Source organism: Aquarana catesbeiana, linkage group LG03, assembly GCF_042186555.1.
Source record: "Aquarana catesbeiana isolate 2022-GZ linkage group LG03, ASM4218655v1, whole genome shotgun sequence".
Lineage (NCBI taxonomy): Eukaryota > Metazoa > Chordata > Amphibia > Anura > Ranidae > Aquarana > Aquarana catesbeiana.
In genome coordinates, this window is record NC_133326.1 from 29,634,333 (window position 1) to 29,653,285 (window position 18,953).

General features: G+C 41.2%; 1 protein-coding gene across 1 annotated transcript in view; it reads left to right on the forward strand.

The window, feature by feature from the left end:
- The window catches only part of CHD2 (chromodomain helicase DNA binding protein 2), a gene marked incomplete in the record, with an annotated part of 115,932 nt that overhangs the window by 62,747 nt on the left and 34,232 nt on the right, over window positions 1-18,953 (forward strand). The window contains 7 exon segments of the mRNA XM_073618404.1: window positions 522-670; window positions 768-864; window positions 4,267-4,359; window positions 4,514-4,684; window positions 7,827-8,002; window positions 10,180-10,221; window positions 18,146-18,285. Of these exon segments, the coding sequence (XP_073474505.1) occupies window positions 522-670; window positions 768-864; window positions 4,267-4,359; window positions 4,514-4,684; window positions 7,827-8,002; window positions 10,180-10,221; window positions 18,146-18,285 (868 nt within the window).

The window sequence follows — 18,953 nt, forward strand, 5'->3', positions numbered from 1 at the left end:
ATACCCGTATACATATACTGTAAAGATCAGAGGTTGCACCATGGTAATATGTTGTAAAGTCTACTGTAAAAGCATAGGAATACCTGTATATAGGAATACATAGGAATACCCGTATATACTGTAAAGATCAGAACATAAAATAAACTTCCAGTTTGTCTAGTCGGTGGGAAAGTCATCTGAACCTTCCCCTAGTTCTATTTCTTGCATTGCTCAATTGCCAATAGATGGAGCTGCCAATATAAATTGTCACGTCCGTATCGGTAACATGAGAAAACCATGGTGTGTAGTTCGAAGATTGGGGAAAAAAAATTATCCAAAGTTACCATAACCATCAATGCGTCATCCAAGATTTACACATTTATTTTACTGTATTTATTGGAAAAAATGTGTGAATCTTTGAAAGTTGTGTGACAGTTTGAGTGAAAAACTTTATAAATAGACCTTTACATTTTCCTTTCCATTGTTGTCAATTTGTGCTTGCTTAAATAATATTTTAACATTTTGAAGTTTATTCTATACAGGTAAACATTTATCGCCTGGTCACCAAGGGCACTGTAGAGGAAGAGATCATAGAACGGGCAAAGAAAAAGATGGTTCTCGACCACCTCGTAATCCAGCGCATGGACACCACGGGGCGAACGGTGCTGGAAAACAACTCTGGAAGTTCAAAGTAAGGAATGGCAGTAACTCTAGTGAAGTTAAAGCGCCGCTACCTTTTATCTGTGATGATATTTATTATAGTATATGTCGATCTTGGTCTCTTGTAGTTCCAATCCATTTAACAAAGAGGAGTTGGCGGCAATTTTAAAGTTTGGAGCAGCAGATCTCTTTAAGGAACCTGAAGGAGAGGAATCAGAACCCCAGGTTAGATGTCTGTGTAAGATGTAAGTGATAGCCTTGTAACGCTGGGCAATGCACTGTAGGTTTAGATCCTTCTAATCCAGCATATTGATCTTCTAAAGCAGTAGTAAACCACTGTTTTATTTTTTTTTTTTAATTTGCAAGGCAAAGTTATAATGTGCTAGTATGCATCACATACTAGCACATTATAGGAAACGTGCCTTAAAATAAAGTTCTCCAGTGGCACGCTGTCACCACTGACAGGGCTTGCGTCTTCACCCGGTCTTCCTTCCTGGTTTGTGGGCTCCGGTCCTTTTATTGGAGAAGCTGCAATGATGTCACTCCCATGCGTGTGCTCGGGAGCTGCTGTATCCCGACACAGGGCTCTGAAGGAACAGCACAGTAAGCCTTTCCTTCAGAGTGCATGCAACGGTGATGTCACATATTTTTGCCACAGTGTTTTGTAAATGAAGAAATATGATGGTATTGAGATGATTAAGGTGTACTTGGCTTTTAAAAGTTGCCCACTCAAGCCAAGTAGTAGCATTACCCCAGTGATTGGTGGTTCGTGGCATTTTATAACTCCCCTCTCCTCCCATCCTTGGTGGTGAGTGGCACTTTAAATCCCTCCAGCATATATCTGCTGCTGTCGATCCCTTCCTTTCTGCTTTCCTCCATCCTCCATTGTGAGAGGAAGAGGAGAGTTCAGTGTTTGTAAACACAGGCAGTGTTTGCACTTATGGTCATTGTGATTGGTTCACATCGATTACAAGGTACTAAGCCACTTTGGCTGTGTAATGACTGTTCAATCACAAGCATTTAAAGTGGGTGTAAACCCACTTTAAAAAAAAACAAAAAAACTAACACCTGCAAGACAAAGGCATAATGAGCTAGTATGCATAGCATACTAGCTCATTATGTAATATTCACCTGAGATTGAAGCCCTCGCTGCGGTGCTCGTACACAGCACTGGCCGGCGCCATCACTCCCGGGGGGGTTACTTTTGGTTATTGCGGCTCTGGCGCTGTGATTGGCCGGAGCCGCGATGACGTCACTCCCGCCTATGCGAGCGGTAACGGCACACTCACTGAAGCAACGGCACATACATGCCATTGCTTCAGTTTGTATCAGTGCGCATGTGCCGATGACGTCGGCACATGCAAATACAGGGGATATCTCCTAAACCGTGCAGGTTTAGGAGATATCCGGGATAGCTACAGGTGGGCTTACAACCACTTTAATGGGTGAACTGGCTGACTGTGCATGTTTTCTGGAGTGGCATTTATAAACCCCGCTCCAGAGACCACCTACCTGCCGTTTTTTTTTTTTTTTTTTTTTTTTTTTTTTTTTTTTTACAGTGGTGATAAGGAGGTTAAACACTTTTTTTTGTATTTTTAAGTTGAATTGTGGTTTCCGCATATGGTTCGAATTTGATTTTTTTTTGTCATTGCCACAATTTAGGGTCTTATAGATTGACATTAGGAGCAACACTGTAATTTTATAGTTTTGCATATGCTTTTATTTAGTGTAGAAGGCCTTAGACTTAGTCGAAGTAAAGAGAAGATCCCCATATATCAATATGTATCACCATAAGGCCCCTTTCACACTAGTGGACCGATCAGCTCAGTTTTTCAGGTGGACCTGATCAGACCCTCCATTCTCTCCTATGCAGCGGCGGGTGTAAACGGACATGTGCCTATTTACATGGCCGACATCTGATCTGATCCTATCCACTAAAAACAGACGTATGGGGATCCGTTCCCCATCCATCTGGTGGATCAAATCGAATGGCAGTCGAGGTGTAAACAGACAGGCGATTCATTCACGTTCAACCACCCATAGAGGAGAGCGGGCCGTGTCTGTGTCTGCTCTGCATAAGTGGATCAGACATGGACCAGCTATCCACCTGCTCAGTAGGGATCAGCGGACAATTTCTCCGCTGAGCAGGCGGACTCCAATGGAGCCTACCCCATGTGGAAGAGACATAATACTGCCAAAATACAGCCATAGTATGATACTTCTGAATCCCAGTTGCATACTATAGAGAAGTTAGCTTTTGTACGACTTGAAGCTGATTTGTGCGCCTCCATTCCCCCTTCCCCAGATATCCTGACCCAAGAAGTTTAGTGCCTGAGGGTAACTGGTGTTGGTCTTTTTGAAGCACCTTGCTTCCTGGCCAAGTTTGTACAGAGGGTCTTAACTTCTCTAGAAGTCAGGATTACATTTAAAATAAAACATGTGGTTTCCTTCTGTATTGTCATAGATTCTCCCATCCATGCAATAGTCAATTAAAAAAATTATCTTGTTCAGGTGGTTCCAAAGCAATTGCCAAAAATGTAAGAGAACTGGTCATAATTGTGTGAGAATTTGAAAATTCAGTCAACAATTTATTATGTATTTGTAGACTTTCTATTAAAACATTTACCGTGGCTTGAAAAAGTATTCACACCCCTTGAAATTTTCCACATTTTGTCATGTTACAACCAAAAACATAAATGTATTTTATTGGGATTTTATGTGATAGACCAACACAAAGTGGCACATAATTTTGAAGTGGAAGGAAAATGATAAATGGTTTTCAACATTTTTTACAAATATGTGAAAAGTGTGGGGTGCATTTGTACTCGGCCCCCCTGAGTCAATACTTTGTAGAACCTCCTTTCCTGCAGTTACAGTTGCAAATGTTTTTGGGGATGTCTCTACCAGCTTTGTACATCTAGAGAGTGACATTTTTGCCCATTCTTTTTTGCAAAATAGCTCAAGTCAGATTGGATGGAGAGTGTCTGTAAACAGCAATTTTCATTTACTACTTGATCTACTAGAATCTAGAATCTATTTGCCACAGATTCTCAATTGGATTTAGGTCTGGGCTTTGACTGGGCCATTCTAACACATGAATATGCTTTGATCTAAACCATTCCATTGTAGCTCTGGCTGTATGTTTAGGGTCGTTGTCCTGGCAGTCTTTCTTTCTCTGTCCTATTCTGATTCTTTGAGCTAGAAGTCATTGGTGAGAAATTTGGGAATGTTTGTTTGTGAAGGATCTCATTTATCCAGGTCACGGCATAGCTGTTAGTAGTTGGTCACATTTAACTGAACTTGTTCTGTATTGTTGCACAGACACTTTAATCCAATCACGATAGAATGTGTCAAGGCAGATGTTGATTGTAAAAGAAAAGAACGGGAGGTGTGAAAGTTGAGGAACCACCCTGTTTTAGACTAGGACAGGGTGGTTCCACAACTTTTGCATTTATCACATTATACCCCGCCTCCTGTCTTGACTATTTGTCACTAAGTGGTAGACACAATGGACCCACTGGTCGAAATTCCTATTTCTTTTCTAGAAGTTCCTAAAAAAAAAAATAGCTGAAATCTACAACATATTTTTGAATTTTCTTTTTTTAATTCTACTTTCTTTACTAATAGGAAATGGACATTGATGAGATTTTACGGCTGGCGGAAACTAGAGAGAATGAGCCAAGCTCCAGTGCCACCGATGAGTTGCTGTCTCAGTTTAAGGTATGCCATTGGTACTTTTTTAAAAATTTGTCTTTATGCCTAAAAATGTAATGACCTAGAAAGGCACAGGAACTTGCAGACTCTTTACCGGAGGCTTTTAAAACCAATCATTCTTGTTATGTTTTAAAAAGGTTTATTGTTGATGCTTGTTCAGGTGGCTAATTTTTCAACTATGGAAGATGAGCCTCAACTGGAAAACCAAGGACAGGCAGATTGGGACAATATTATTCCTGAGGACCAAAGGAAGAAGATCGAGGAAGAGGAGCGTCAGAAAGAACTTGAAGAGATCTACATGCTTCCCAGGATTCGAAGTTTGAACAAGAAGGTAGGATTTGACAATATTTAAAAACTTCACTCAAAGGTATATGTGCAAAGTAGCAGCCTGTAAAACATGAAAAATTTATAAAGCACTGTTCCTTTGTGAAAGAGCCATATTGTAATTCAGCTATAGCATAAAACATTTAAAATACTAATTAAACTCATCATGACCTTGTATGACTCCCTAGTGATGCTGGTTCTGCTTGACAAAATCGGGACCTAAGCAAAATATATGTAACTGAATATAATAAGGGTGCTCAACCCATGGCACGCAGAGCCCTCTGATGTGGTCTGCCACCTCAAACCAGGGAAGCGCATTCCCATGCTCTGGGATGGCGGGTAGGCAAGCCCAGATCACGATCAGTGGCTTGCTGACCCGCCATCCCAGAGCATCAAAGTGCATGGAACCGGCAGAGGAGGAAGCAGGCGGCCGCAGACGGAGCCGCATAAGCATATGCTTCCTGTCCCAGGTGGAGTGATACCAAGTGCACTTCGCCTGGAACCTTTCTAGCAGCCTGGAGAGTGATGCCAGCAGAAGCTGGAAGAGACTGCCCATTGCACTTTTGCAATGGGCATATTAGCAGTTGTAAAAAAAAAAGGGTTATTGGGCTGCTTGAACACTGATCCACAGGTACAGCGCAGTGCACCTGCGGGTTAGCTGCACTGAGCCATGGACTTCTATTATATCCTACAGATTTGGTACCCTTTCTGGAGTTTTGGTGCACTTTCAAAAGTGCACCACACAGCAAGATGTAATAGAAGTCTATGGCTCGGGTCGCCTAACCCGCAGGAAAGCCGCATGTTCACTGCGCTGCACCCGTGGTGCTGGCAAACCACGGCGCATCAGTGTGAAAGCAGTTTTTTATAAGGGGCCCAGCACAGTAAGGGCTTATTTCCATTTGCGGTCTGGGGGTGGTAAAACATCATGGTTCATTGTGGCCAGCAACCGGTTACCTAATCGCTTAAGGGCCTCTTGTTCTTCAGAAGGTTTAGCACCCCTGGTGTATATAATATCCACACCAGAATTTCTCTACCTTTTTTCAGTTGGGGCACACTGTAAGTATGCAAATCTCAAGGCACCCCAGTCTAAAATGTAAAAATAAATAAATAAATTTTACTCATCCTATAAGAATGGCCTTGGTAAAATTAACTTCACATCAGAAGCCCTCCTTCAAATCAGAGGTCCTCCATGATGCCAGAGTCCCCTTTTCTCACAAGAACCCTCGCCTTTATATCAGAGGCCCCTCCATACATCTCAGCACATTAGTCGCCCAATACATTGAAGACCCCCTATGCATGAGGCCCCAATCACATCAGGGTGTCTCCATCACATCAGAGTCCCCTCAAAACCACAGATTCCCCCCGCCATCACAGAGCCCACCCAATCGGACAGTCCCCTCTTTACATTAGAGCCCTACCTTTGGGCTCTAGCAGCAAGGCAGAGGGTGGGAGGTGGAGCAGGTCTGGAGGAGGCACACTTCCACGCTGTTCTGAATGCTGGGGGGGAATGACCCTGCATGCCACCTGCCCTAGATCAGTGTCATGTGTTGCCACAGTGTGGGCGGACTGGCCTCTAACGCCTTAGAAATGAATGACACGGTGTGGCCTCCCCCAGAGCATGACGCTGATCTAGAGCAAACTGGGTCCTGTGCTCACGGCACCCAGGGAAACCCAAACAGCACCCCAGTTGAACACTTCAGCCCCGGAAGATTTGGCTGCTGAATGACCAGGCCATTTTTTTGCGATTCGGCACTGCGTCGCTTTAACTGACAATTGTGCGGTCGTGCGACGCTGCATCCAAACAAAATTGACGTCCTTTTTTTGGTGGTATTTGATCATCTCTGCGGTTTTTCTTTTTTGCACTATAAACAAAAAAAGAGCAAAAATTTTGAAAAAAACACTATTTTGTACTTTTTACTATAATAAATATCGCCATTTAAAAAAAAAAAAAACAAAACTCATTTTTTCTCAGTTTAGGCCGATATGTATTCTTCTACATATTTTTGGTAATAAAAATCGCAATAAGCGTATATTTATTGGTTTGTGCAAAAGTCACAGCGTCTACAAAATAGGGGATAGATTTATAGCATTTTTATTATTATCGGCGATCTGCGATTTTTATTGGAACTGCGTCATTATGGCGGACACATCGGATACTTTTGACACATTTTTGGGACCATTGGCATTCATACAGCGATCAGTACTATAAAAACGCACTGATTACTGTAAAAATGTCACTGGCAGGGAAGGGGTTAACACTAGGGGGGGGCGATCAAGGGGTTAATTGTGTTCCCCCTCTGTGTTTCTAACTGTAGGGGGAGGGGACTGACCTAGAGGAAATGACAGATGTCTCTCCTCACAGAGAGGTTGTGGCTTACAGCAATGATGGAAGCCAGGTCAGACTATATACACCACATGTTCTCATGCCAGAATGAGCTGTTTGTACAAAACCAATGTACAGATTGTGTAAATAATGTGCACTATATAATGTAATGAATGTAATAAATAACGTATAACTAAAGGCAAAACTTTTCTTTTAGTTTTGGATAGCGTGGAGAGGAATTAGAACACATCAGGTTTTTATTGCTGTCTGTGCCGCCCGTTAAGGAGATTCTCCCTCTCTATTTGTCCTGTTTACTATGATAATTGAGATTAAAAGAAAATCCCAAATTTTGGGTTGTCCCCAGAAAAGTAATAGAGGGGACATCTTCCAATGGGGACACTAGTTCTGTTGACACGAGGTTCCCCAAGGAATTCCCTTAATTTGCAGGAATTTCTTCTCACTTCCTGTTTGGCTATGGTACAGGAAGCGGGGCCGGGACAAGGGGTGGGCAAGAGGGGAGGTTGCCATGAGCGTAATGGTTTATTGCAGGTGTGGGGGCGCCCTGTCCCTAACTCTAAGGGAAGCAGGGGGGGGCACAGTTTGGCATCTTTGCCCTGGGCGCTGGATGACCTTGTCCCGGCACTGACAAGGAAGTGAAGGGAAATCTCTGCAATGGGACATAGATGGCAAAAAAAAAATCTTGACCCTCTCGTATGCTATCCAAAATGAAGAATAAAAAGTTTTTTTCCCCCAATAGTTCTACTTTTTAAATCACTAGCAATGGTATAGATCCTTAAAACAAACTGATGCTGACTTCATCTGGTAGGCACAGGCAAACGACAGCGAGTCTGACCTGGAATCAAAGCAGAAGGCTCAGAGGTCCTCTGGGTCGGACAGTGAAACTGATGACTCTGACGATGATAGAAAACCCAAGCGCAGAGGACGTCCACGTAGTGTTCGGAAAGACACAGTGGAGGGATTTACAGATGCAGAGATACGAAGGTATAGAAGGGCGTTTAATGGTTGTAATGTACTAATGATTGGCATGTGTGTGTATACGTATATAGTGGTGTTCCGCGCTTAGGACAGGCTTGTGACCGAACTGCAGCCCCCCAGATAGAGAAAGCACCAAAGGTGCGATCCAATAATGATAAAATCTGAAGAAATAGGGGATTGGCGCTGTTCACTGGTGAAAAATAAATAAACTATAAACAGACTCCTAACACAAGGGAAGCATTACACCCCAATTCTAGGTGGGTGAAAAGTGTAACACAGTGTAAAATAATATTTGAAAATAAATATACGTGCTGAAAATAGTCACAAAAATGTGCAGACTGCCCAAGGTGAAATACTAAAAATAATACATGAAATAAAATAGAACTCCAAACAATAATAAAAGTGAATGATCAATCAGGTGTATATAAAAAAAAAAAAAAAATTTTTTTTCAAAAACCACAAAACATATTCAATGAAAGGTATAAGTGAGTTATACCTAGGAGAAAGGACAAACACAGTGTTGCCCACTATAAATTAGTGTATATACTGGTGAAGCTGAATGGTGTTAGATGAAAAATGAAAAAAATATATGAGCTGAAAAAAAAGGACTACTGACATGTAGTGTGCATAACAATATTAGTGCACAAAGAAAATCAAAAAAGTGAAAGAGAGACAAATTAAAAAAGTCCAAGCAACCAAAAAGAAACATTTTTTTAAAAAATACCAAAAAATGCCGTGAATATTAAATCTATCATTCAGTGTAAATAAACAGTTCTTGTGCAACAAGTAAGTGCATCTTCAGAGGTTGCAGGTAAGTCCCCTCTAGTGCCCCCACTCACCGGAGCGCCCAACCCCTGCAGGGGTAATGAGCATGTAGATGTGAATCCGATGATCCAAGCGGTCGGTGTCCCCCTCACCACCTATTTTCCACCTGTGTCACCAGATCGCTTTCAAAAGGCATCCATCCGGACCAATTACCATGTGCAGGGAGAAGAGAAGAGCCTCATAGTGTGATTCCAAATATAAATTTATTAAGCTCAAGCTTACAACAAACAAAAGAAATGAATAAAATAAAAAACTAAAATCAAACAGCACTCTGCCGGCTGGCTCCACGTGAGAAGCCGCAGACAGTGTAGTGTGAGCGGCGTGCGTTCCACAGCCGTCTGCCGAAACCGGAAGTGCAGGACAAAAACAGAAGGAAAAAAAGGACGTATGCGTACCAAGAGGCCACGCGTTACGCGTTTCGTCATCAAGACGTCATCTGAGGCGCGGCCATCTTGGTACACCATACGTCTATAAATACTGCACGGAGGCGCCACGGAAGCCAATCAAAAAGGCGGTGTATGACGAACACATCCGCCCTGCTGATGAAAAAATGGGAAGATCGATGTAGTGTGAAGGGGGAGGATATGCTGTCAGACACCCCCTGGTGGAAGTTTAAACAATTAATATTAGATTCCAGGTATAATGAGAAAAAGCGCCTCCGTGTGTACCAATAACATAATGCATACTACAATGAAATATATATATATAATATATAATACAGAAATGCTAAAAGCCATTGTAGCAGAGAGGAATATACAAAAAAGGGGAAGGCCATATCAGTGCGAACAATGTAATGTCATATACACTAGATCATTTATAATAAGGATATAATATCACGACTAGCCTAATAATAAAATACATATATATATAAATACTCATGAAAAAATGTGTAAAAAAATTATTATAAATATCCTTAGTTACGTGGTATGTTAGACAATACATAAATGTAAAATTGGGTAAAATATAAGTTAAAAAATGGATAAACATGTGAGATAAAAATCCAAAAAATGGATAAAGAATGTAAGATAAAAATACGGAATGAATATGGCCGAGAGCAATTATATTATTTCAAGTGTGAGGCCTAGCACGTGCCATGTAGAAAGTGTGCATCCAGGCTCCGGATACTAGGGGGTGAGCCCTTAGATCAAAGTCTGGGATCATGGGAGCAGCAACATTACTATCCACATCTAAAAAACACTATGTGTGAGCAAATAAGAGCTGCTATAGCTTAAAGGAACCGATAGGGTACACCATAGAGTAAAAATTAGCTGGGATACGTAACACTACATGCTGTACTCTCAAGCCTACATAGTGCTTACATAGGAGATCAGTTTTTTAATATTTCTGTTTTTTTCTAGGTTTATCAAAGCCTACAAGAAGTTTCCGACTCCACTTGAAAGGTATGTTGTATTTAGTATCTTCTGTCTATGCTTGTACAGGATAACTTATCTCAAAATATATAGAAAGAAAGGACTGTAGGCCTTGGGCCTAGGGACTTTAGAGGTGTTGATATCAGAAAATTTTTATATATATATACACTGGTTCACAACCATGTTAGGATAAAAAACAGATTTTTATTACAATTAATATAAAAAAGGCCTAACCACGGGCCAATACATATATAACAATTTCCAGAAAATACATAAAGTGCTACTGTATTTTATGATGCAAATACCAATTTCTTCCCGACATGTTTCGCTCAAATCGAGCTTCCTCAGGGGATTGTGTGGTATTAATTATAAAACTGAAAATTACATAAACAAAGAAAAATCATCAATACACAAATATATATAATTAAATATTAAACAGATTACATAGTCAAAACAATATAACAAAATTCCAAAATATCAAATCAATAATATAAAGTAAAGTCAATATACATTATTATTATCTCAAGTTGTTAAACTAATATTTAATGAAGGAAAAAAAAAAAAAAAAAAAAAAAAAAAAAAAAAAAAGGGGGGGGGGGAAGGAGGAAAAAGGGAAAGGGGATATTCATAAACCCTTACCTGGGAGCGATATATTTTATTTATAAAAGAGGAAAACTGAAGTTTTGCCAGATATGTTGGTAAATTTTTACTCCTAGGCTAACCTCCCGCTCATTAGGATACCTGGATCGCTAGTTTGCTTGCAGAGGTGATATATATATATATAGTCGAAACTTTTTATATATAAAAATTAATAATAGTGTCCTAGTAGAGAGAGACAGGACATATGTGGTTAGTAAAAATTGTTAAATATTTAAAATAAAAAACTAGTTAATTATGTATAGTCAAAAAATGCTGCTGCATTTGAAAACAACCAATATTATTTCTATAACTCATACCTGGAAGTATTTTAAAGGGTAGAATCAATTTTAAAGGTAAGGAACATCCTGGGTGTTTATTGGGACAGGAGCACCAGCCATAGGATGTAATACAGAGAGGAAGGGAACCTTCAATATAGAAGAGAGATGGGGATCATCTGGAAAGGAAGGGTTAAATCAGCCTTAGCCTGTATCCAACACAACTATCATGAAGTAAAAAAAGATATGCTTAATGTTAAAATTGCCTTGTGCCAAAGTTAGGCAAAAAGAAAGTGCATACAAAAATCCTATAGTTGTGAATAAAGAGGAGTTGCCTACCTTGTACATATGTTAGAGGAGTTCAATAGAGTGGAGGAGAGATACTTCCCTCCTTCCTCCGTAATGTCCGGCAGAATAGTGACAGGGAGTAAGAGATCTCCCTGTTTAAATATCATTCTCCGGAGCGGACAGCGTCTGACGTCACTGCCGCTCCGCGGACATGCATAGGGTCCACACTGCGCATGCGCCTCATCTATCATCAGCGGCGTCAGAAGCTGTTGTAACAAACAGCTCCCGGTCGCCATCTTGGAAGTGGTTTTTGCCCTCAATAGATGGGAGGGGGAAAACTGGCTCAGCTCTAAACGGAATAATGACAATAATGAACCAAACCTCAGTTGTTATAGGAGCGGGCCAGAATAAGGTGATAAATAGATGGGGCTATAATACATGGCGCAGGAGGCCATGAAAGGCATCTACAAATGGGGCCCTTGATTAGAGGCCCACATAAATTAGATGCCTGGGTGTCCGTGCAAGCTTAAATAGAAGTAATCCAGGGTAGAGGGGGGAGGGCGGGGGGAAAAAAAAAAAAAAAAAAAAAAAAAAAAAAAAAAAAAAAAAAAAATATAATAAAAAAATCACAGAAAGGGTTTATAGCTAAGGGCATCGTTAAGCCCTGGGGCTTTTAAAGCATCAAGATTGGAAATCCATTTGGCTTCCCGTTGCAACAAAATCTGATCATAGTTACCTCCCCTTTCTCCTGGGGGGACATATTCCAAAGCAACAAAACGCATCATAGTGTCGTCAAATTGATGAAAAAGGCCCATATGGCGACTGATCGGTGTCTCCATTCGCTTTTTACAGACCAGGGAGACATGATCCCGTATGCGGTGGAAAAATGGGCGCTTTGTTTTGCCCACATAAAAAGCATTGCAGCCACAAGTCATCAGGTAGACAATGCCAACTGACTGACAGGTGACTGCAAATTTAGGAGAGTAAGAGCGGCCATTGGGAAGGACAATGGTGCGTGTTGCATGAATATACCTGCAAAAATCGCATTTATGACACGGTCGTGTACCTCTATTTGAACTAATAGGAATGAGAGATGGATCATAATGACTGTGAACAATCCTATCCTTAATGGATTGTGATCGTTTAAACGTTATTTCTGGATAGTGTTTTAAATGTTTTGAGACCCGTGGATCTCCCATTAGGAGGTACCAATATTTCTGCATCAATTCCCGTACTTGTTTGTGTTGTCCCGAGAATCTGGTAATCATTCTAAGTTCAGTAGTAGATGTGGGAGTTTTTTGCCCATAGATAAGATCCGATCTGTTATGCTTCTTTGCCCTGGCATATGCTTTTTTTAGACTCTTGTTACTGTAACCGCGAATCTTGAGGCGGTGTTGTAGGGCCTTGGCTTCTTTTTCAAAATGACTGCTGGTACTGCAATTTCTTCTAAGGCGAAGATATTGCCCATAGGGAATGTTCTTTTTTAATGATGAAGGATGGGAGCTGGTGGCATGGAGAAGGGAGTTACCCGACGATGGCTTTCGATATAGAGTGGTACCTAGTGTTCTGTCCTGGTTAATGAAAATTTGAATATCTAGGAAGGTCAGTCTTTCTTGACTTGCTTCCATGGTGAAACTGAGGTTAAATTTATTAACCTTCAGATTTTCAAAAAATAAAAGTAAATCCGTGTGATTTCCTGTCCAGATGAAAAAGATATCATCTATATATCTTCGCCAGATCGGTATCTGTTCGAAAAAGCGTTGTATATTATCATCAAGGAGCAGGTTTTGCTCCCACCCCCCCAGATACAGGTTGGCATAGGAAGGAGCACATTTGGTGCCCATGGCTACGCCCTGTATCTGGAGGTAGTGGGAGCGTTCAAAAATAAAAATATTGTTATGTAAAATGAATCGCAGAAGATCAAGAATAAATTGATTGTATGCCGGGGATGACTCTCCATTAAGAGAGATAAGGCCCTCTACAACTTCCAACCCCTTGTTGTGGGGGATGGAGTTGTAGAGGGCCTCCACATCCAAAGATACCAACCAGGCCCCTTCAGGTAGTGCCAAACCATCTAAAGCTCTCAAAAGATCTCTAGTATCCTGTAGATAAGATGCTAAATCTTCCACAAAAGGTCTGAGGTAGTCGTCAACTAATTGGCTGGACCTTTCTGTCAGGCAGCCATTTCCCGACACAATGGGGCGGCCTGGAGGATCCTTCAGATCCTTATGGACTTTGGGAAGTGCATAAAAAGTAGGTATACGTGGAAAGGGAACATCCAGAAATTGCCAGGTTGATTTGTTAATCAAACCTGAATGGTACGCTGAGCCGATAAGTTTTCTATAACGGGTAGTCATATGTTGTATATGGACTTCTGATATTCGTTTGTACCATTCACGATTGTTTAACAATCGTTTCACCATGGTTACATATTGTGACAAGTCTACTTCATCACCCGACACATCTCCTAGATCTATTTTTCCTTCCCAGAACTCCTACTCTACATCTGCACCTTCTTCTCAAATTCCAAGTCTAGAAGACATTAAGGCCCTTGAAGATCTAATGGAGCTGTGGGAAGAAGGACATATTGATCAAACTGAGATGTTAGAGGCGGACTCTCTGGCTCTCGATCAATTGGTACCTTCAACCTCTTCCTCCACCCCAGATTTACAGTCCAATACCTTTTCATTTACTAAACCTAAAGAATATAGACCAAAGTCAAAAACCTTTCCTGGCCTACATGGGAATCCCAATGTTTGGGCATTCATTCAACAAATGACTGAAGCTATAAAAAAGACCAAGTGGAAGGGATTACGTGATTCGAATCTAACCCCTTCCCAATTAGAAGCCCTATCTTCCTTACAGAACAACAAGCAGTTAATTATAAAACCATCTGACAAGGGTGGCAACCTTGTCATCATGGACTGCCAACAATATGTAACCATGGTGAAACGATTGTTAAACAATCGTGAATGGTACAAACGAATATCAGAAGTCCATATACAACATATGACTACCCGTTATAGAAAACTTATCGGCTCAGCGTACCATTCAGGTTTGATTAACAAATCAACCTGGCAATTTCTGGATGTTCCCTTTCCACGTATACCTACTTTTTATGCACTTCCCAAAGTCCATAAGGATCTGAAGGATCCTCCAGGCCGCCCCATTGTGTCGGGAAATGGCTGCCTGACAGAAAGGTCCAGCCAATTAGTTGACGACTACCTCAGACCTTTTGTGGAAGATTTAGCATCTTATCTACAGGATACTAGAGATCTTTTGAGAGCTTTAGATGGTTTGGCACTACCTGAAGGGGCCTGGTTGGTATCTTTGGATGTGGAGGCCCTCTACAACTCCATCCCCCACAACAAGGGGTTGGAAGTTGTAGAGGGCCTTATCTCTCTTAATGGAGAGTCATCCCCGGCATACAATCAATTTATTCTTGATCTTCTGCGATTCATTTTACATAACAATATTTTTATTTTTGAACGCTCCCACTACCTCCAGATACAGGGCGTAGCCATGGGCACCAAATGTGCTCCTTCCTATGCCAACCTGTATCTGGGGGGGTGGGAGCAAAACCTGCTCCTTGATGATAATATACAACGCTTTTTCGAACAGATACCGATCTGGCGAAGATATATAGATGATATCTTTTTCATCTGGACAGGAAATCACACGGATTTACTTTTATTTTTTGAAAATCTGAAGGTTAATAAATTTAACCTCAGTTTCACCATGGAAGCAAGTCAAGAAAGACTGACCTTCCTAGATATTCAAATTTTCATTAACCAGGACAGAACACTAGGTACCACTCTATATCGAAAGCCATCGTCGGGTAACTCCCTTCTCCATGCCACCAGCTCCCATCCTTCATCATTAAAAAAGAACATTCCCTATGGGCAATATCTTCGCCTTAGAAGAAATTGCAGTACCAGCAGTCATTTTGAAAAAGAAGCCAAGGCCCTACAACACCGCCTCAAGATTCGCGGTTACAGTAACAAGAGTCTAAAAAAAGCATATGCCAGGGCAAAGAAGCATAACAGATCGGATCTTATCTATGGGCAAAAAACTCCCACATCTACTACTGAACTTAGAATGATTACCAGATTCTCGGGACAACACAAACAAGTACGGGAATTGATGCAGAAATATTGGTACCTCCTAATGGGAGATCCACGGGTCTCAAAACATTTAAAACACTATCCAGAAATAACGTTTAAACGATCACAATCCATTAAGGATAGGATTGTTCACAGTCATTATGATCCATCTCTCATTCCTATTAGTTCAAATAGAGGTACACGACCGTGTCATAAATGCGATTTTTGCAGGTATATTCATGCAACACGCACCATTGTCCTTCCCAATGGCCGCTCTTACTCTCCTAAATTTGCAGTCACCTGTCAGTCAGTTGGCATTGTCTACCTGATGACTTGTGGCTGCAATGCTTTTTATGTGGGCAAAACAAAGCGCCCATTTTTCCACCGCATACGGGATCATGTCTCCCTGGTCTGTAAAAAGCGAATGGAGACACCGATCAGTCGCCATATGGGCCTTTTTCATCAATTTGACGACACTATGATGCGTTTTGTTGCTTTGGAATATGTCCCCCCAGGAGAAAGGGGAGGTAACTATGATCAGATTTTGTTGCAACGGGAAGCCAAATGGATTTCCAATCTTGATGCTTTAAAAGCCCCAGGGCTTAACGATGCCCTTAGCTATAAACCCTTTCTGTGATTTTTTTATTATATTTTTTTTTTTTTTTTTTTTTTTTTTTTTTTTTTCCCCCCGCCCTCCCCCCTCTACCCTGGATTACTTCTATTTAAGCTTGCACGGACACCCAGGCATCTAATTTATGTGGGCCTCTAATCAAGGGCCCCATTTGTAGATGCCTTTCATGGCCTCCTGCGCCATGTATTATAGCCCCATCTATTTATCACCTTATTCTGGCCCGCTCCTATAACAACTGAGGTTTGGTTCATTATTGTCATTATTCCGTTTAGAGCTGAGCCAGTTTTCCCCCTCCCATCTATTGAGGGCAAAAACCACTTCCAAGATGGCGACCGGGAGCTGTTTGTTACAACAGCTTCTGACGCCGCTGATGATAGATGAGGCGCATGCGCAGTGTGGACCCTATGCATGTCCGCGGAGCGGCAGTGACGTCAGACGCTGTCCGCTCCGGAGAATGATATTTAAACAGGGAGATCTCTTACTCCCTGTCACTATTCTGCCGGACATTACGGAGGAAGGAGGGAAGTATCTCTCCTCCACTCTATTGAACTCCTCTAACATATGTACAAGGTAGGCAACTCCTCTTTATTCACAACTATAGGATTTTTGTATGCACTTTCTTTTTGCCTAACTTTGGCACAAGGCAATTTTAACATTAAGCATATCTTTTTTTACTTCATGATAGTTGTGTTGGATACAGGCTAAGGCTGATTTAACCCTTCCTTTCCAGATGATCCCCATCTCTCTTCTATATTGAAGGTTCCCTTCCTCTCTGTATTACATCCTATGGCTGGTGCTCCTGTCCCAATAAACACCCAGGATGTTCCTTACCTTTAAAATTGATTCTACCCTTTAAAATACTTCCAGGTATGAGTTATAGAAATAATATTGGTTGTTTTCAAATGCAGCAGCATTTTTTGACTATACATAATTAACTAGTTTTTTATTTTAAATATTTAACAATTTTTACTAACCACATATGTCCTGTCTCTCTCTACTAGGACACTATTATTAATTTTTATATATAAAAAGTTTCGACTATATATATATATATCACCTCTGCAAGCAAACTAGCGATCCAGGTATCCTAATGAGCGGGAGGTTAGCCTAGGAGTAAAAATTTACCAACATATCTGGCAAAACTTCAGTTTTCCTCTTTTATAAATAAAATATATCGCTCCCAGGTAAGGGTTTATGAATATCCCCTTTCCCTTTTTCCTCCTTCCCCCCCCCCCCTTTTTTTTTTTTTTTTTTTTTTTTTTTTTTTTTTTTCCTTCATTAAATATTAGTTTAACAACTTGAGATAATAATAATGTATATTGACTTTACTTTATATTATTGATTTGATATTTTGGAATTTTGTTATATTGTTTTGACTATGTAATCTGTTTAATATTTAATTATATATATTTGTGTATTGATGATTTTTCTTTGTTTATGTAATTTTCAGTTTTATAATTAATACCACACAATCCCCTGAGGAAGCTCGATTTGAGCGAAACATGTCGGGAAGAAATTGGTATTTGCATCATAAAATACAGTAGCACTTTATGTATTTTCTGGAAATTGTTATATATGTATTGGCCCGTGGTTAGGCCTTTTTTATATTAATTGTAATAAAAATCTGTTTTTTATCCTAACATGGTTGTGAACCAGTGTATATATATATAAAAATTTTCTGATATCAACACCTCTAAAGTCCCTAGGCCCAAGGCCTACAGTCCTTTCTTTCTATATCTCTATATATGGGATGTGGTGTTTTATATTTTGGTCTTTCCTGTCTCTATTTTTCATTATCTCAAAATATAGTGGGATTGATTTACTAAAACCTGGAGAGTGCAAAATCTGGTGCAGCTGTGCATGGTAGCCAATCAGCTTCTAACTTCAGCTTGTTCATATTAAGCTCTGACAATGAAACCTGGAAGCTGATTGGTTTCTGTGCAGAGATGCAGTGGATTTTGCACGCTCCAGTTTTAGTAAATCAACCCCAATGACTTCTTTCTTCTCTATGGTCTCAGGTTGGAATGCATCGCACGTGATGCAGAGCTTGTGGAAAAGTCGTTGGCAGATCTGAAGAGACTGGGAGATTTACTGCACTCTAGCTGCACATCGGCAATGCAAGAGTTTGAGGAACAGCTGAAAGAGAATCCCACTGATGGTAATTTTTTGCCATTTCATAGAACGTAGATATTCTAAGAAATGTAGTAATTTGACCGTTTGTACTTTGATTTTGAAAAAAAAAAAAATTAACCCCTTCACCCCGACCGTACGCAAATATGCTGCCTCGGCTTGAAGGGGTCGTACCCGAGTAATGTGCAGCTGCACGCATCAACCTTGTACCCTTTTTTTTTTTAGAGCCAGCGGACGGCTTTCTTGCGATAACAACCGATGTGGCTAAGCAGCCACTCATCTGTTATCCCAAGAAGCGGACCAGCACCACCCAACCCCCCCCCCCTTCCATGGCTCTCCCAGGCTCTCCTGTCCCACTGGGAGGCCCGAGCGACCAGTCGGCATGACCGCTGGCTGGCCGGAGACCTGAACAAAGCCAGAATCAGCTTCAATCGGGTCTCGGATCTGTTAGCCTGGTGTTCTGCCGAGAAAGTTCCGCTCGGCTTATAAATTCCCCCCTCTACTGCGCCTGTGCAGTAGGTATCGGCGGAAATAGCCGAAGCAGAACAGCTGAAAATCAGCTGTACACGGCGCCTGTAAGAGGGCCGCTCGCCACGCTTCGGGCACGGCCTCGCTGCGCTCGGCACTTTTAGATTCCCCCTCTAGGTCCACTTGGATGGTGGGGAAGGAACCTGGACCCAGAGTGCAGGCGCCGTG